Genomic DNA, 18,964 nt, shown 5'->3' with positions numbered 1-18,964 from the left:
TTCCTCAACATCCATACCAGCCACCAGTCCCACAGCCACCAGCACCACAGCCAGCACCTCAGGGACCACCTCAGTATGCAGTGTTTGAGCCGTTTCCTTATTATATACCACAGTCATCACAGTCGGCGTAGTCAGCATAGCGGGCACCATCAGCAAAGTCGGCACTCTTAGCAGGGTCAATCCAGCCGGCATTCTCAGCATAGCCAGCAAGTTCAGTCCAGCCAACACTCTCATCCTGTACTGTACATTCCACCCGAACAGAAATGGTTTGACTTTCCGTCGGTCCCATGGAAGATTCCCGTAGATGGTCATAGAGTTCAGCAAATACAGCAATGGGTCAACGCTGGTTTGGGTGGCTGTCCAGCTCTTACCACTATGCCTTCACTAGTAGAGGTAGATGATCCACATCGGGCATCAGTAGATATGGCCACTGGTATGCGGGGTCCTTGTTCTGATCACACCTCAGGGCGGGCGTCCTGTGATAGTGGATTCATCAAGCCGCATGTGGCCTTTGAGGTTGTTGATGAGTTCAACCTCAGTGCATCTGCACCTACAGAGGCAGGTGGGTCCGCCACTCAGGCAAAGGCAGGTGGGTCGGCTTTTTCGGCTATTGATGACTCAGTCCGGGGTCATCCGTATGACCTATGGAGGGAACGAAATCCACTTGATAGGTTTATTCCGTCGCGGTTCGGTCAGGGCATGATGGGTAAGGGACTGAACTGGTTGACTCGAAAGAAGTGAATGTAACTGTTAGTTAATCCTGTGTATGTTTTTAGAATTCATTATTATTTTAGAATTAACTGAATGTAACTCTTAGTTAATCTGTTGTATGTTTACCTAATCGAAATTCAAAATATGGTCTCAGAATTAAGTAAATATAATTCTTCGTTAATCTTTTGTATGTTTACCTCACAAAGGCATTAGATGGTAATATTAACCTAACAATACAAATACGATGAACGAGAAAAACATTAATGGATAAAGCCAAATTTAAAAATACAAACACGACAAACTAGAAAAATATTAATGGATAAAACAAGCCAAACATACAAACACAAAGGCCAGAAAAGATCTAGGGACCACTATCGTCACCAGCACCACTCAGTCCAGCATGCTGAGGACATCGACTCCGACTATGACCCTGTCTACCATAGAGACGGCATATCCGAGGACCATGCATATTGCGTGAGTCCATTTCATTCAGGTATCGGGTCAATTTGGGACGATCTTTCAATGTTCTCCTCAAGGCGGGATTAGTGACCAATGTGGGTCCCTGATAAGCAAGCCATGTCTTTGCATCGCCTAATGGTACAAACTCAAATCTGTAGACCTTACGAACCTCTGTCATCCTGTGCACATCATGCACATACAGCTGCCAATCGAGTCGCTGGTTTGCACAACAAGCAATAACATGTCGACATGGTAGTCGTTCCACCTGAAAGTGCCCACAGTCACACGTCCGTCGCGGAAGATCAACTACCAACACCTTTCCATTAGGCATTTCACGCACCTCAAACACCTCGTTTCGTTTATCAAACCGGTGCACAACTATATTCCCAGCACGTTACATGTTTGGTTCTATCTGCTGTTGTGCAAATACAAAGTAAGTAAATCCAGCACGCTTGCGTTCGTGAGTCTAGGCACTCTTCCGCGTAAAAAGTTTGTTTAACCGATAATACATTGCTCGGACGAGCGCCAACACAGGAAGGTTTCAGGCACCCTTCAAAACTGAATTAATGCACTCCACAAGGTTCGTCGTCATATGGCCCCATCGATGACCCTCATCAAATGCCAATACCCAGTGTCTAAGTCCAATGGCATCGCACCACCGGGCATATGCCTCGCCTCGCTCTTCCAACCTCTTATAGTTGATGTTGTACTCCTCCACTGTCCTTGAATACCCTATGTTGACAACAAGTTTTTGCAAGTGCGGTATTTTGAATGTCCTTAAGAAGTTGCTATCGATGTGCCTTATACAAAACATCCAACATGCTCTCGGAGGTTGCCAATTACTACCGAAACGATTTACTACTGCTCGGATTGACTCATGCCGGTCTGAGATCATACCCACACCGTCTTTTTTAACAACATGCCTTCGTAGATTCCTTAGAAAGAAGTGCCACGCATCAGTTGTTTCGCCCTCTAGCAGGACAAAGGCGATAGGCACAATGTTCTGGTTCCCATCTTGTGCAACAGCAACTAGAGGTGTACCTTTGTATTTTCTGTACAGTCAACTTGAACTAGAGGCTTGCAATTATTGAACGCCCTAATGCATGGATTGAAACTCCAAAATACACGGTGAAGTATTCTGACACCATTCGCCTCCTCAGTCCCGTTGTACAGTGGTCGTGTTTCTATTTGGACAATTGATCAGGCATCTTCTGAGTCACGATCGAGTGCCACCATGGCAAAGCTTGGTAAGAATCCTTCCAACCACCGAAAACTTTGGCTATAGACTTCTGCTTTGTCAACCAAGCCTTTTGGTAACTGATGGTGTAGTTGAACCTTGACTGGACTTCCGCAATTTTAAATTTGACCTTGATGGACGAGTCACTCTCAACCAATGGCCTTATAGCCTCAGCAACTGTCTCCGAATCTAACTTGGAATGATCCTGTGAAATTGTTCCTATGGTGCATGTGTGCCTACCGTTGTATCTCCATATCTCCCAACAACCTTTTTTCCGTATCAAGCTGGTTCGGATAAGCCAGTTGCACCCATTCCCATACGTCTTACATTTTACATAGAACGTCAATGGTTCAGGCTCATAAACATTGTAGTCGACTCCTCTAGAGATAGTGTAACTTTTGATTGCTGCGACGACAGACTTTCTAGAACTATACTCCATTCCTATCCTGAACTCTCCGTCCTCAGGATCAGCAACACATATAAAAAGCAGAAATCACCATTCATTGATCCATCCGAAATATAAATTTACAAAAACATATTATTCACTCATCACGTACCTATGTTTGCATATTCCGGGAATTCCGGTGCATTCATGGTGTCAAGATCCAAATTACGCATAAAAGGTGGGACGTTCATCGGTTGACTGACTGCGGGGTAAACTACCACATTCTCCGCTGCTGCTTCAACTCCCACATCACCATCCTCGTCTTCATCGCCAGCTTCATAAGTGGCTTCGAAGTCCTCTTCGCTGTCACTGTTCATTCCTTCGTACACTGCAGCTCTATCATCCTCTATATCTAAATCATTTTGAATCTCATCTACCTCTACGTCTTCAAACACAACATACAGCTCAATCTGTGGCTGTCGCATCTGAGTCTGCCAGTGAATTTGGAACATATTCTGTATACTCTCTTCGTCAATTATCGGCATGATATCAAACTGTATTAGACCACCAAAAACTATAACCAGATTCCGGTACAATATACTGCTCACTCTCCTCAATATACTGTTCTCCATGCTTTGACAGAGACCATTTTGAAGCTCGATGAACGTCATAGTGCATGGAACCACAAACGAAAACGGATTCTGACACATAAACCTCACTCTCTTATGAGTATTTCATATAATTTCACCGTTGCGATATACTATCACGTTTGCGGTACCCTCCATTACACTAGCAACACACTCAAAGAACACTATTTCTCGCAATGAAAATGGTACCGGACTTTGCCTTATATAGATGAAGCACTCAGCACGCTCATCCCCGTGTTGCATCACCAACCAGCCTTCGACACGTGTAACACGCCCCCTCTCTCTCCCCCCCGGTGCTGACTCAGCACGCCCTCCATGTGTTGCAGTCTCGTGCAACCAGACTTCGCCAAGTAATATTTACGCTCACCCATATACTGACTCAGCACGCCCCCATGTATTGCAGTCTCATGCAACATGTCCCGCCGCATGTTGAAAGTGCATTCTGACACCCACCAATTTACAAATACACACACAGCACCATTTTAATCTCAAACACCAAATTTAGACCTATAACCAAATTATTTTGCCGGTAATACACAAGGTCAAATAATAAAATTGAATTTATCAAGGGAAGTCACAAAATTACTCGCACCTTTTTTAATTCCTTGGATATTTTAATGACAAAGGCCAAAGTGCCGGCATGAACAGTGGTTTGTTTTGACCTTTTCAAAGCTCTGATAACAAAATGAAGTGGCAGTCGCGTATTTTGACCTTATCCACTAAACAACCGTACTCCTATTTGTAGGTGTTGGTGTACATTTATTGTGGTCTAATTTTCTTTTTCTATCAAGACGACTAGGCTATAGGATAGGATAATGAAATTTTAACTAATGGTTTTTATGCAAATTAAAATATTACATTTCATCATTTTAATTGATTAAAAGTTTCAAGTATAAAAACAAATGTTTAAATATTTAATATTTTTTTCTGTATATTTATGTTTGCGAACAACATAGAACCATATTTAGTGACACATAATTAAAGTGCTAATATTTAGTTGGTTGTTTAAAAACAATATTCTAGTGATAGAGTTAATACTAATTAGTGATATGTTATTTAGTAAGTGAAGAGTTTAAAAATTAAAGTATTATTAACTACTTACATTCATTATTTAATATAAATAGAAGTCTTCAACATGTTTTCTAAGGTCTCATTTGAAAAATATGCATGATTAGCAAAATTATTATTGTCAAGTATTATTGTTAAAAGAAGACAAAAAAGAGATTTGGAATTCTCTAATAAAATTGTAAGAGGTCAAAATCGTTTCACAATAAAATATTTTTAAAGAGGATATTATATTCTTTTTGAGCAATTCTATATTAATAACGGATCACATTAATAATTTAAATTTTATTGGAGTATATAATAGAAAACAATGAACGTGCAAGGGTCTTGCTTCAAAGTTTACTTTGTGAAGTTTTACATTCACTGAAGAGAACAAAATATATCGGAAAAGTATAGGTAAGTAATAATATTTTTTAATAATATATAAATAATGTGAATTAATAGGGTTAAAAGAATAAATTAAATTTAAATTTAATTAATAATATTAAATTATGATATAGTGTATTTTTATTTGATTGGTAGTTGTTTATGTTGTTCAAGATGGTCATTATTTACCTAACACTTTCCTTCTGTTTATGATAATAGCTTTTATATACAAGACTCTAATAACATGTATAAGAGTCCGTTTAGATAGGTTTATAAGTGATTTTTTTTAACTTTTAACTTATGAAAATGTGTAGTATTAATGTCTGGTATAATTTTTAAAACAAAATTACAACTTTCTAAAAAACTATTTTTGTGTTTAAGGAGAAGTTAAAAAAATGACTTCTCTCATAATAAAAATCTTTTTATCACTTTTCTCTTAAAATAAGTACTTTTAAAACTAAAAAACCAAATACAAAATAACTTATTTATAAGTTACTTTTAATACAAATATTTATTGTTTAAATTATTTTTTTAAAAATAATTTAATTAAATTGTTTATCCAAACTAGACCTAAGTATGTGTGTTATAGTTATGTAAGATAGAAGTTTAGTTTTTATCATTTCAATAACAAATTACATTTACTACAAAGTATCAAGTATGCATTCTTATTTTCACAATAATTAACTCATCTAAAAGATTAAGCCTTCTCTATTTTTATAGAAAAAGAAATGGAAATCAAATAATAGAATTGATCGACAGCTAAATATTAACTTGATGGTGATAGTGGCTCTTAATTTTAAAAATTTTCCCAAGGTTGGACCCCAAATAGCGTGCATTAGCCATTGCATTTATAAGGTTGAACCAGAAAAAGTACTAGTTGTCGAACTTGTTGCAGCTATCTACTTCAATTGGCTCAAGAGTATATCTTCTGATTTGCATTTATATTTTGGTCAAAGCCAACCCTTTGACTTAAAAGTACAACTTGTTTTATTACACTCTGTATACTGACAAGTACTTGCATGGCTGTAAAAAAAATTAGATAGATTTCTCATATTATTTTCGTTAAATAATATACTTTTTTTTAGTTATTAATAGTGACAGTTAATTTAAAACATTAAATATCAATATGTGCGAACTAAATAAATTAATTTTTGAAGACTTTAAAAAATTTAAAATAGTATCTAAATTTTTTTTTAATTCTAAAATAATCTTTTGAAAATTTTTATTTTTATTAATCAAAATAATAAAATAATATTAAAAATATATAATAAATAAAAATATAAAAATAATAAAATACATATTAAAAGATAATTTTATTCATTAATTTAAAATATTATAAAAAATAATATTATTTCATCACTAACCTATAATAGCTAAATTAAGATGATATAAAAACTATAACAATAACAACTGAATCTAAAAAATCATTACATTATGGAGATCATTATTTATATGCCTAAATTTCTAAAATATTGACATTAAATAAACTTAGAAAAATATTCTTAAATGAAAAAATTTTATTTTCTTATAGTATAATTGCTAATTCTAGTAGCACAAACAATTTTAATTGCAAACTTATTATATACAAAATTATAACAAGTGAATTCTGAATTTTTTTAAAAAATAAATAAATAAAACATTTAGATTTATCAAGATATTTTTTCTTTAAGTGTTGTAAAGCATTAAGAGTTACGTTTGAATTTTTTAAATCATTCATATTAATTTTGTGGTTGACTAAAATTTACAAATTTAATTTCATAGATTACTTTGGTTCGCATTACATGCAAGTTTCAAAGCATTACCTTCATAAATATTTACACAAATATTCTCAATTGTTTATATACAAAATTTTATGCTAAATATAAGTTTTTCTATCTCTTCTTCAAATAACATTAGCTCAATATCTTTTTCGTCATTAAAAAATGATCATAGAATATAATACATATAAATTGAATTAAATTAAATTAATATCTTACATGCTCAAAAATAAATATGAGTTTATTTTTTATTTTTTTTAAATAGTACCTTCTCAAAATTAATTTATATTTTATTTTAAAAATACATTAAAAAATTAATTGTATATAAATAATCGAATAAATAGACCAAATTTTTTAGAAATTAAAAAATTTATTAATTTAAAAATAATTATATATAAATTTGAAAAGACTCGTTTCGAATTTTTAAAATTTTTTAGGAATCTTTTGAGATTTTTAAAAATTTTTTAAGGATGGTTTTATACTTCACTTTATGAATTAATTTGTCCATATCAAACACGTGAACTAACGATATTAATGGACCGACTCGGGCCGGGTTTAATTTGGCCCGGTCCTGACCCAAAAGGCAACAAAAAATCCGAATAAATCATATAAACCCGATATAAAATTAGTATATCTATAAGTCGGATAAAAAGCATAAGTCGAAGCCAACAAAAAATAACACAAAGTAAAAATAATAAACCAAAACCCGCAAAATATGTCTTGGGTCCGTGCCGGATTTTGGGTGGATCAGGTATTGAACACCCCTAATATTAGACACTTAATGGTCATGAGTGCGAGTTAACGTTCCATGTCAGTTGTTACTGTTAGTGAATAACGAAAAAAATTGTATCTAACGAAAATAAACATTGAGAACTATTTTTATATTTTAAACCTTAAATGGCTAAAGAGTCCGATTTAAAAAATTTTAGAGACCGGTTTGAATAATTATTCTAAAATTTGAATAAATATATAATAGATGAAACCTCTAAATTAAATAAAAAAATTTAGATTAGATACTTTAATATTTAACAAGTTCTTATTTTTAAAAATTCTTTGAATATTATTCTAGTCAAACTGATTGATTTTTTATTTCTTTCAATTAAATTTGAAAATATATATTTTAGTATTTAACAGATTTCTATTTTTCTAAAGTCATTGAACATTATTTTAGTTAAATAAATTGGTGCTTTCAATCAAAATTTATAATAAATAATTTTTCATAAATTTTATAATAATATAATTAGATAAACATATATTTTATATATTTTCTAAACATATATTAAGGTTATTATTGTAAAGAATTAAACAATTTTACTTTTTTAAATAAATAAAAATTTAAAATTTTGTAATCCTTTTATATAATCTTTTCAACTAATATATAACTTTAACCTACCTTTTTAAAATATGTATAAGCTAAATTCTATAATATCGTGGGGTTGAAAATAATCAAGAAAAAAGATAAAGGTGCCAATGAATTATAACTCAAATGGCATAGTCTCTTCAATCTTCATACTCATTTATCAGATTACGGGTTCGAATCTCCCTATATTTAGTAAAAAAAAAAAACAAAAAGAAAAAAGATGAAGACGAGCGAGAGTTTATATTTATTATTCATGATATATGAATACCTTAAAAATTAGTCTGTTAGCAAAATAAAATGGGAACATTTTTATTTAAATTATGTACGAAGTATCTTTGATTTCCGATATAATTATGGTGATTATAGTAAGGGATAAGTACTGTTTTGGTCCCTAAAATTTAGGGTTAAAATTAAATTCATCCTCAATGTTATTTTAAATTTAAAATTGTTTCCAACATTTTATTTGGTATTAAAATTGTCATTTTTAATAAAATTTTTAATTTTATTACTGAATTACTCCTAATAAAAAATTATAAAATAAAAAAAGAAAGAACGCGAAGAAAGAGGAGAAAGAAAGAGGAAGAAGGGAAGGGGGGAGGGGAAGATGAGGGGAAAGAAGAAGAGGGGGAAGGGGGGACGGCGTCGGTGAAGTTTGGAGCCGCCGTCGCCGTCGGAAATCAGAACCAGAGGGTGAGAGAGCTCGCAAGGGAGAGAGGAGACGCGAGCCAGGGAGAGAGCTCGCCGTCGCGCTCTGCTACTGCTGCCGCTGCTACCGACCTCGCCGCCACTTTGCGTCTTCGCCGTTGTACCTCGCCGATTCTGCTTCTGCTTCAGCTTCGGCTTCTGCTTCCGATTCGGCTTCTGCTTCGGCTTCTACTTCTGCTTCCGATTCTGTTTCTGCGTCTATTTCTACTTTTGCTTCTGCTTTGATTTGTTATTTTTCTGATTTCATTGTTGTTGTGTGTTGATTTTGTTGTTGAATTTGATTTTGTTGTTTCTAAATTTGAATAATGTGTTATTGTTGGTGTTCTTGAATCTAATTATTAGTATTTGGTGGGAGCAAGATGGTGGTGGTGGTAAAGATGGTGGTAGTGGAGGATATTTTTGTTCGTAAAAAATCAAAAAGATAATTTTAATACCAAATAAAACGTTGGTGACGATTTTAAATCTAAAATAATGTTGAGAACAAATTTGATTTTGATTTTAAATCTTAGGAATTAAAACAGTACTTATTCCTCTCAGTAATTATAATTTTGTTTAATTTATATTTTAAATTATGTTTTTATTTTTTATCCTCATTTTAGGGTGACCTTTTTTTCAAATACAAGCCATTTATAAAATTTACAAATTTTATTACTATTATTGTTATATTTTTAAAATTCACAAGCAACAATACATCTCGTTATCGAACTTCAATCATAGTAAACTTCATATAACTAATTACTATCATCAACTTGAGGGGTTTTTTTTTTTGAAATAAAATAAAAAAATTATTAATTTTTCAAACTCCATTTTTTAACTCTAATTTTTTAAATACGGTTTTTTTTAGAACAAGTTCATCGCATCCCCAACGAATTTTATATTTTTGTATAGAGTTCGTCTAATCCGGACGAACTTTATTTAAATTCTAAAAAAATGGCTAATTTAACTTCTTAAGCTTCACAACAGATAATGATAATCATTATTATCGTCTCCAGAGTACATAAGAATACACAAAAATAAATCATATTTTTAATAAAAAATAATAGCTTTTTTTAATTTATAATAAAAAAAATTTTAGTTAAATATGGTTTATTCTCGTATATCTGTGGCGAACTCTATCAAAAATATAGAATTTGGGAGAAGTGCCACGAATTCGCCATAAATAAAAAAAATTGTATTTGAAAAAGTAAAGTTAAAAAATTAAGTACAAAAAAATAATTATTTTTATTTTATTTCTAAAAAAAATCCTCAACTTGAGATAGAATAATTATTAACACATAGCTGATATATAGAATTGAAACTACCATAATAGCCCGCAAATAACAAATCTCTTATGCTTTAGATGCATTTCTAATGTACTGGCTAAGCCACAAAGAGTTTTGCCTATATTCGATATTCTGAAAAATCGAACTGGTCATCCAATCAAAAGTTATAAATTCAAAAGTTTAGAAATTTAATCGTATTTTAACTTTTAATTTTTATTGAATTGAATATAATAAAATAAATATATTTATTTTTAAAAATATATATTTTAAAAAAATAACTTTTTATTTAATTATTTTAAATTAGTTAATTATTAAAATATTAAATCAATTTTTGACTTTTTTTTTTTATTTTTTTGTTATCAATTGGCTATCGAATTAGTCTATAATTTAAAAAAAAATCTTAGGGGTCAATAATTTTTAACAATTTTAAAACATTTAGTCAACATAAATATCAAATTATTTTTAACAAATAAATTTTACTGATTTAAATATACAAATTATAATAAATATAAGCTATGCTACCTTATATATATAAATTTTAATAAATATATGTTCAAATTAGGTATTATATCTATACAAATCTTTATAAATATAGATAAAAAATATTATTGATTAAATGACCAAAAATAATAATATTTACTAATTATGTAGTATTGTTATTAATTTAATATAAATAAAATAATTTTTTTAAAAATTAATTGATATTAGTTAAAAAATTAATTATTTAATATTATTCAAGTAATTAATTAATACTAATTATTTTTTATTATAAAAGTATCATATTTAACTTTTATTTTTGGAGATTTAAAATTTAAAATAAAAAATAATTTTAAAAATTTATTAATATTGATTAATTTTGTAACCAAAAATTCAAAAATTTAAAAATAGAAAATTTATAGGAGCCAGCAACTTTTAGTATTTTTTGTCATTATTTAACCAGTATAAATATTAAATTATTATTTTATTAATTTATGTATATAAATTCTAAAAAATTTGGGTGTAAATTATATTGATTTATAGGTGCAAACTGTATTGATTCATGTGTGTAAAATTCTAGTGAATATAGATGTAAATTATATATTTTTTGTGTATAAAATATTTGTAAATATAAGTAGAAATTATTACTGGCTAAATGATGGCTATAAGTGTTGGCGAAAAATGATAATATTTGCTGGAAAAAAGTCCAGCATAAAGCATTTACACATTTGGGAATATCTAGCTGAGACGCAATTTTATAGGCCACATGAAAAAAATTGGACTCAAGAACAATTAGTTGCTACTTTGTTGGTTACGCTGAGCGTTCACACGGGTACAAGTTTTACAATCCTGCATCAAGATCTATTTTTTGAAGCGGAAAATGCGAAATTTCTTGAGAACGTTGAGTTTGGGGGAAGAAAATATTACGAATGTTGCTTTTGATGAGGATTTTGTAACTGATAATGATCAGGTATTTGTACCTATTATTATTTAAGAGACAGTTATAGTACAAGAGCACAATGAGAATTTTACTCAATTCCAATCCATACAACAAGTTCAACAACCTCAAGAAATATCATTAAGGAGATCCAACAGAGAAATAAAAAGTATAATTTCAGATGAATATGTAGTCTATCTCCAAGAACATGAGGATGGTATTGGTTTGATAGAAAATGATCCAATCAATTTTTTTCAAGTCACGCAAAGTTAAAACTCTGAAAAGTGGATTGATGCCATGAAAGAATAGATAAAGTCTATAAAAGACAATGATGTTTGAGACCTCGTAGAATTACCTGAAGGTGTGAAATCAATTGGTTGTAAATGGATATTTAAAACCAAAAGGGATTCTAAGGGTAATGTCGAGAGATATAATGCTCGTCTAGTCGCTAAAGGCTTTACTTAAAAGGAAGTCATAGACTATAAAGAGACTTTCTCTCCGGTATCATCGAAAGACTCTTTTAGAACCATAATGGCACTAGCAGCTCATTTTGATTTGGAGCTACATTAGATGGATGTAAAGTCAATATTTCTCAATGGGACTTTGATAAAATGATGTATATAGTACAACCAAAAAATTTTGTATCAGGTGATCCAAAATCTATGGTTTGTAAGTTAAAAAAAATCCATCTATGATTTCAAACAAGCTTCTCGCCAATGGTATCACAAGCTTCATCAAGTCATTACCTCATATGGTTTTGAGGTAAATATTATAGATGAATGTGTGTACCACAAGTTCAGTTGGAGTGTTCGGTAGATACTTGAGAAATTCGGACATGAATCATTGAAAAGATGTTAAACGCGTAATGCGTAATCTGAAGTGAACAAAGGATTACATGTTTACTTATCGGAGATCAGAAAATTTGGAGATCATTGGGTACTCTGATTCCAATTTCATGGCATATGGTTGTGAAATTTTGTCATTAAACTTCGTACTGTAGATGACATAAAAAGGTCATTGAAGATATTTTGTGACAATAAATTAGTAGTACTATACTCCAACAACAATAAGAACTTGAGAAAATCGAAGCATATAGACATCAAGTTCTTAGCTGTCAAGGAGAAAGTTCATGAAAAATATATTTTCATAGAACATATAGGGACAGGGTATATGCTAGCAGACCCATTAATTAAGGAATTGATCTCTAAAGTCTTTCATGAGTACACTACTCGAATGGGTGTCAATATTTATAATATCTTGGTTTAGTGAAAGTTTATTTTATGCTATATGTCCTATGACAGATATTGAATTATCTTTCTGCAAAATTAAGTTGATGGTTGATTTCATGTTATATGTAACGTTTACTTTACAATGTTTGTTTTGTGTTTGATCTCAATAAAGATTTAAAGTTGGACCAGCTAGAAATAGACATGCATGAGATCACTTGGCATGTAATTTCCATATTACTCATCTAAATTTGATCTATGTCGTTAAGTATATTAGGATGGTGATTATTGTGGTTCACGACATTAATATGATAAAAGTTGCGGTGATTCCATATCTAATATATGAGTCGGACCAGATTGTTAAAGTAATAAGGAAAATAACATTCAGATGCGCGCATAAAGTTTATAAGATGTGATTTTGTCAAGAAAGAATATGAATAGTCCAAGTGGGAGATTATAATAATTTTCTAATGGATTAATCTCTACGTACAAGTATTTTATGCTTACAAGCTTTACAAGTCTGAAGAGAATAAAATCCACTAAACGCGCTGCTTTACGTGCCTCTTTAACAGACTTTTAAATCAATTCAAATCAATTAACGTACAAATATATAACTTTCATTTTTCAAAAGATTTCATTTCTTTTTTCGAATTTCTTACCAAATTTGTTGGATCTCCTTCTTGCTTCGTGTTTTTTTCGATTTTCATGGTTTTTAAAATCAAATTTTGAAATTGTTTTGAAGATACTGGAACTTTAGAAATACACCTAAACGATTACAGAAATACACCCAAACGATTATAGAAATACACCAAATGGTTACAGAAATACACCCAAACGGTTACAGAAAGGATTACAGAAATACACCCAAAATATGGGGGAGACAGTATATTTCTTCTTGAAATCTTTTAATGTTTTGCTGGTTAAGGATGATGCACATGGCAAAGATAATCTAGAAAAAAAAAAAAACCTAGAAGAGCAGTAAAACAGTACCTTGAATAATGTTTCTTCGTTTTTTCTGGTGATTTTTGATGGAGATTTGTATCTTTTCTTCTCGATTTCTTCTACTCTTTGCAACGAGTTGGAACGTTTATGCAGAATCGTAATTTGTTTCTATATCTTGACGGTTTGCGTTTTGATTGAGGAAGAAGAGGAAGAGTGCGGCATAACGAACGTGCTGTGGAAGAGTGGACGTTCGATTTTGAAGGAGTGGTGAGCGTGTTTTTTTCTTGTACTTGGACCAACTTGTATAGCTTGTAAGTCAAAAAGACTTGTATGTGTAGCATGCCTCTTTTCTAATTTGTTTGTGGGTAATACATATATTAATTGTAATAACAAATTATGCTATTTCAAATTAAATGACTTATATAATAGTGATCTCAATTATTATTATAAATGTTAAATTGAATAAGTTATAATTACTTTTGACTTGGAATTAAATGAGAATAAAATCAGATATTATCTTTTGGACTTTAGATATATTATCTTTTGAACTTTAGATACTATGTTTATTGGGACTTTAAGGTTTAATGAATGCATTGCTCAAATATAAACAATGACTTCAGGGTTTTGGTCCCCAACACACTAAAGCTGCCTTTGTTGCCCTTTTCCCATTAGAAGAGTCACAATTCAGCCCTGTTAGGGATACAGAAAGCTTTGGTTGAGAAAAATCGAAAGAATCACAAGATCCAAATTCTTTCAATCATGATTCATATTTATAAAATTCAGGTATGCTTTTGTATTCAAGTATTTTCTTTCTTAATAATTTAATATGGATAATTTTGGGTTAAGGAATTTTGAGAAAATTCTATAATTTAATAGAAAATCTTAGCGGTCAATAATTGGTTTTTTTTTCCAAAATAAATTATGGAAAATGATTAATTCTCCAAAAATGGTTTTCCAACTTTAATTCCTCAAGTACACTTTTTTTTTGGCATTTGGGCAAGTTCGTCGGACCCAGCGAACTCTATAAAAATTAGCAAGTTCGCTTTAACCCGGCGAACTCTATAAACCTTAACCCCCCGTGAACTCCATTCAATTTTTAAAATCCGCGTTCTTAATCTATATCATCGTCTCCGAAATAGTATATAAATCTACAAACAGTATATAAAAGTACACAAAAATACACAGACAACAAACATGGCTTCTTCAAGGATTTTTTTTATTATAAATTAAAAAAAAAAGCCATATTTAACAATGACAACTATTATTATCGTTTCCAAAAATACACAGGTACACCGAAATAAGTCATATTTAACAAGAATTTTTTTAACTATAAATTAAAAAAATAAATATTTCCTAAAAATAATCCTCTCCAAATATATCAGATTGGAAAGTTAACAATAGTAACCATTATCATCGTCCCCAGAGTATATAAAAGTACACAAGAGTACACAGGAATAAGTCGTATTTTATTTTTGGAAAAAAATTATTTTTTTAATTTATAATTAAAAAGTTCTTGTTAAATATGGCTTATTCCAGTGTACCTGTGTATTTTTGGAGACGATAATAATGGTTGCTATTATTAAATATGATTTTTTTAATTTATAATTAAAAAAATCTGTAAAAAAATCATGCTTATTGTTTGTGTATTTTTTATATACTCCTATATACTGTTTGTAGATCTGTATACTATTTTGGAGACGATGATATGGATTAAGAATGTGCATTTTAAAAATTTTGAGTGGAATTTGTTGGGTCCGACGAACTTGCCCAAATGTCTAAAAAAAATGTATTTAAAAAATTAAAATTAAAAAATCGTTTTTGGAGAATTAATCATTTTTTATAATTTATTTTGAAAAAAAATCCGTTAATAATTTTAATAAATTTGGAGCATTTAGTCAACATAAATATCAAATTATTTTTAATAAATAAATTTTTATTAATTTAAATATATAAACTCTGATAAATATAAATACAAATTATACTAAGTTGTGTATATAAATTTTAATAAATATATATAAAAAATAACAGCAAAAAATGATAATATTTGCTGAAAAGGTAATATTGCTCTTTAAAAATATCGAAACAGTAGCTGGTGGGCCCCACACCTATGTGTTATCATCCATTTTGGTTTCCCTGTGGCACCATATATATTCACAACACCACCTTCCAATTCCAACTTTTTCTCTAAATTACTTCACCCCACTTTGGGCTTTTTTCTGTTATTTGGTCCCCTTCACTTCACCTTCTCCATTCTTCTTCATTCTTCATTCAAGTGTAATATAACATACATTAATATGAACAGAAATAACAATAATAATAATGGCAACAGTAGAGATGAGAAACCATGCTGCTATTTCCATCCAAAGCAACTTGTTATTGGTGTTTGTCCCTTGTGTCTCAATGAGAGGCTTCTCATAGTAGCTGCAAAACAAGGCCACCACCGTCATCGCCACCACCACCACCACCACCACTCTTCTTCTTCTTCTTCCAAAGCTTCCTCACACAATAGGATTCTTCAGAGTTCTTCTTCTTCCGTACACAGAAAGCCAGCAAGTAGTTCTTCTATTCACAAGATCTTTGCTTTTGGCTCTCTCTTCAGTCGCCAAGACTCTCATCAGCACCAGTGGAAAACTCAGATTAACTATGAGTATGATGCTTCTTCAAGTCCAGAAGGTAATACCCTTAACTTGTTTAGTTCTTAGTTACTGTTTCTTTGCAGACCCAATCCTCTAAAAATTTAGTATTCTATTTGGTGCAAATTTTAATTTTATAATATCAAATTTTTAATCCTTCCGGATTTTCAAAAATTAGAAACACAACTGAAATTTTTAAATTTTTTTTTAATAACTAAAAATATTGTGATAAATATTTTTATTTAATTTTATATTTATTTTAAATCAAATATAATAATAAAATATAACTGGGTCCTTAATACTTAATACTAAATATAACACAAAAATTTAACTTAGTCTTAGCCGTTTAATCCTTGTCTCTCATTTTCTATCTCTCAGTCTCAATAACTCGTCCAATTAATTTCTTTCTACCGCTATGAACAAAAACATTGAAAAACGAGAAAGAAAAACAGAAAGTTTTTGTTAACCCTTTTTAGTTCTTCGGTTGTGATGATTATTCTTGTCATTAGCATTGCCTCTCCTACTATGAACGAATACCCCCAAAAAAAAAGGTTTTATTTTTGCTCCTTTATGTTTTTAATAATGCTTAAAAAATTATATTATAGATGAGGAAAAAAAAAAGACATTGCCTATACCAACAAGGTTCAAATTTTTCACACTAAAATATATTTAAAAAATGATGCAAATATTCCTCATGTTTAATGTAATAATGTCCATGGTGGTGATGAGGGAAATATTAAGTGGGGGCAATGGTTGGTGTTTTTGTTTGATTATTGTTGGTGGAGAATTATATCATGGGTGGTGCATGTTGTGTGCCTTCCCTTCACCGGGAAGATAAGATACACATTGTGATGATAATGATAGTGACAAATTTAAGGTCAAAAGACATTATAATAAAGAGTGACAAATAAACCATTGTAGATCAGAGTTGAGATCGCAACTTTAATTTCCTACTAGTGTTTGTTCTTTCGGTTTTCTGTCACCCCTTTTCTTCTTGGCGTGGCATATGACCATGTCAGATACAAACGCCAAAGAGCATTATGACACTCAGGAAATTAAATTATTTTTGCAAGATATATATATTAATATTATTATTGGTTACATTGATTTGGTGGGGGAATTAGGGTGCACAACTAATCTGGCAAAATGTCATTCATGTGTGTTATCATGATGGGTCTATATGCCCTTATTTGAATTTTGAACACATACATTATATATATATATTCTTCTATATAAATAAATTTCGTTTATATTAAAAGTGTATGTCAGTATCTAGTAGCATATACTGTAGAGGGAAAACTGGTGCCAAGAAAGTACATACACTTGAAATTTGAATATGCATGTGCTTTTCATTAAATCCGTCGGCAGCATATATAATAGTGAAACGGAACAATTAGGTTTGTGTGCATTACACTAATTTAGCTCAAATATATATTTTTCATGTAGGTATAAAATCACATTAATAATGGGTATTATTTCTTCTGTATAGAATAAGCTACTATATATTTTTAGTTATCCGTATAATTTATTGTTTTTGATCATTAATTAATTAACAATTTAATGATGTCAAAAATAAGTTCAAATGCATCAGCATAGTGCTAGTGTAAGATATAATGCTGACTAAAAATGTTAGTCAACATAAATAAAAATTGATTGCGGCGCATTTCTCATATCTAGCTTGGTGATTAATTTTTTTGTTTAATTTTTAATTCATAGCCTTAAAATTTTTTTCTTTTAAGGGGGGGAAAAAGTTGGGTCCAATATTACATAATTGAAAGGTTGAAAAAATGAAACGAAATGAAAATGGTGAATAAAACTTGGATAGTCTCAATTTTTTATACACTAAGCTTTTGCTTTTGATGGGGTCTTGAAAACCGACGAATTAGAATGATAAACATTCTGGTAACGACTTTAACTTTGTGCAGAAGACTCATTCATTTCAATCAAGTTTGAAGAGAATGGTATTGCCTCGTGGGAAAAGAACACGGTTTCTAACACCAAAATGATGTCAAAGAACACCACCACCAAAGACAGTAACAACAAGAGTGTGATAGAGCATGGAAAGTCACGTGACATGCTGAGGTGGCGAAAGAGGATTGGCCACATATTCCACCTCATGAGGTGGAAGAGGACAGGTGGCGTGTGCCACGTAGGCACCAAGGTGGAGGGAGTCAAAGTCAGAAAGAGTAATTGGATGAGGACTCTGACAAAGAGGAACAAGACCATGGAATGAAATGAATAAAGTTTTTAAGAGTCTCTCGTAAAAGAAAGTGACATTACTACTCTTTACTCAAGAATTCAAGAAGAACAACCACCTTTTTATTTGGTCCCTTGTTCTTTGCAGTATGACTACTGTAAAGTGTGTTATATATAAAAATATATATATAATACTATTATTTTTTATTTTTTTTTTCCCATATGCTAAAGTCAAAAATAGCTTTGTCACTCTTTCATTCGAAAATGTGCTTTAAATTTATAAAAAAGGAAAAAGTAAGGGGGAAAAAAAGGTATTGCTTTGCATGCTAGCTTTGATGAGAAGGGAATGAGGTTCTTATTCTTGTATTTACTCTTTTGCCATTTTTTTTTTATTATTATTTTATGTTTCTTAATTTCTCCATCCTATAGACTACTGTAGTACAGGCTGTAAAAGAAGAGTTTGTTGAAAATTGTTTTGTTTAATTTTGAAAATTATTACTATATTAAAAAAAAGGAAATTAGTAGCTCCTTTCCATATAGAGGCTTCCATATTAGGTAGCCATGGTGGGAAACAATAAAGCTTAAGGGCCCAATTGCAT

General features: G+C 30.9%; 3 protein-coding genes across 4 annotated transcripts; 1 reads left to right on the top strand and 2 right to left on the bottom strand.

The window, feature by feature from the left end:
- Positions 1-1,072: 1,072 nt before the first annotated feature.
- LOC148554274 (uncharacterized) lies at positions 1,073-1,501 on the bottom strand. The gene has a single exon (XM_088495066.1). The coding sequence runs from the start codon at positions 1,499-1,501 to the stop codon at positions 1,073-1,075; it is 429 nt and encodes a 142-aa protein (XP_088351192.1).
- A 210-nt stretch (positions 1,502-1,711) lies between these two features.
- On the bottom strand, positions 1,712-3,577 carry LOC107607822 (uncharacterized). The gene is made up of 3 exons (XM_016309723.2): positions 2,965-3,577; positions 2,365-2,884; positions 1,712-2,222 (listed from the first exon to the last, which is right to left on the bottom strand). The coding sequence occupies exons 1-3, from the start codon at positions 3,500-3,502 to the stop codon at positions 1,712-1,714; spliced, it is 1,569 nt and encodes a 522-aa protein (XP_016165209.2). The 5' UTR covers positions 3,503-3,577.
- Positions 3,578-15,712: 12,135 nt separating this feature from the next.
- LOC107606057 (uncharacterized) lies at positions 15,713-18,694 on the top strand. 2 transcript variants are annotated; one of them, XM_021106377.2, is made up of 2 exons: positions 15,713-16,209; positions 18,098-18,694. In XM_021106377.2, exons 1-2 carry the CDS (start codon positions 15,831-15,833, stop codon positions 18,400-18,402), a joined length of 684 nt encoding a protein of 227 aa, XP_020962036.1. In that variant the 5' UTR covers positions 15,713-15,830; the 3' UTR covers positions 18,403-18,694. The 2 variants fall into 2 exon arrangements, with proteins under 2 accessions (XP_020962036.1, XP_016163511.1); XM_016308025.3 differs by having other exon boundaries at positions 18,095-18,694.
- The last annotated feature ends 270 nt before the right edge of the window (positions 18,695-18,964 follow it).

This window comes from Arachis ipaensis, chromosome B7, assembly GCF_059453495.1.
Source record: "Arachis ipaensis isolate K30076 ecotype BB chromosome B7, ASM5945349v1, whole genome shotgun sequence".
NCBI lineage: Eukaryota > Viridiplantae > Streptophyta > Magnoliopsida > Fabales > Fabaceae > Arachis > Arachis ipaensis.
Note: the sequence above shows the minus strand (reverse complement) of the source record. Positions and strands in the feature narration are given on the sequence as shown.

Excerpts from the sequence above, each read along its gene's own strand:
- LOC148554274 (XM_088495066.1), bottom strand. The coding sequence starts at position 1,501 with ATGCCTAATGGAAAGGTGTTGGTAGTTGATCTTCCGCGACGGACGTGT.
- LOC107607822 (XM_016309723.2), bottom strand. The coding sequence starts at position 3,502 with ATGTGTCAGAATCCGTTTTCGTTTGTGGTTCCATGCACTATGACGTTC. Across the intron at positions 2,885-2,964 it reads CCCGGAATATGCAAACATAG|GTGTTGCTGATCCTGAGGAC; the intron begins GTACGTGATGAG and ends TGCTTTTTATAT. Across the intron at positions 2,223-2,364 it reads CAGAAGATGCCTGATCAATT|AAAATACAAAGGTACACCTC; the intron begins GTCCAAATAGAA and ends TTGACTGTACAG.
- LOC107606057 (XM_016308025.3), top strand. The coding sequence starts at position 15,831 with ATGAACAGAAATAACAATAATAATAATGGCAACAGTAGAGATGAGAAA. Across the intron at positions 16,210-18,094 it reads TGCTTCTTCAAGTCCAGAAG|AAGACTCATTCATTTCAATC; the intron begins GTAATACCCTTA and ends AACTTTGTGCAG.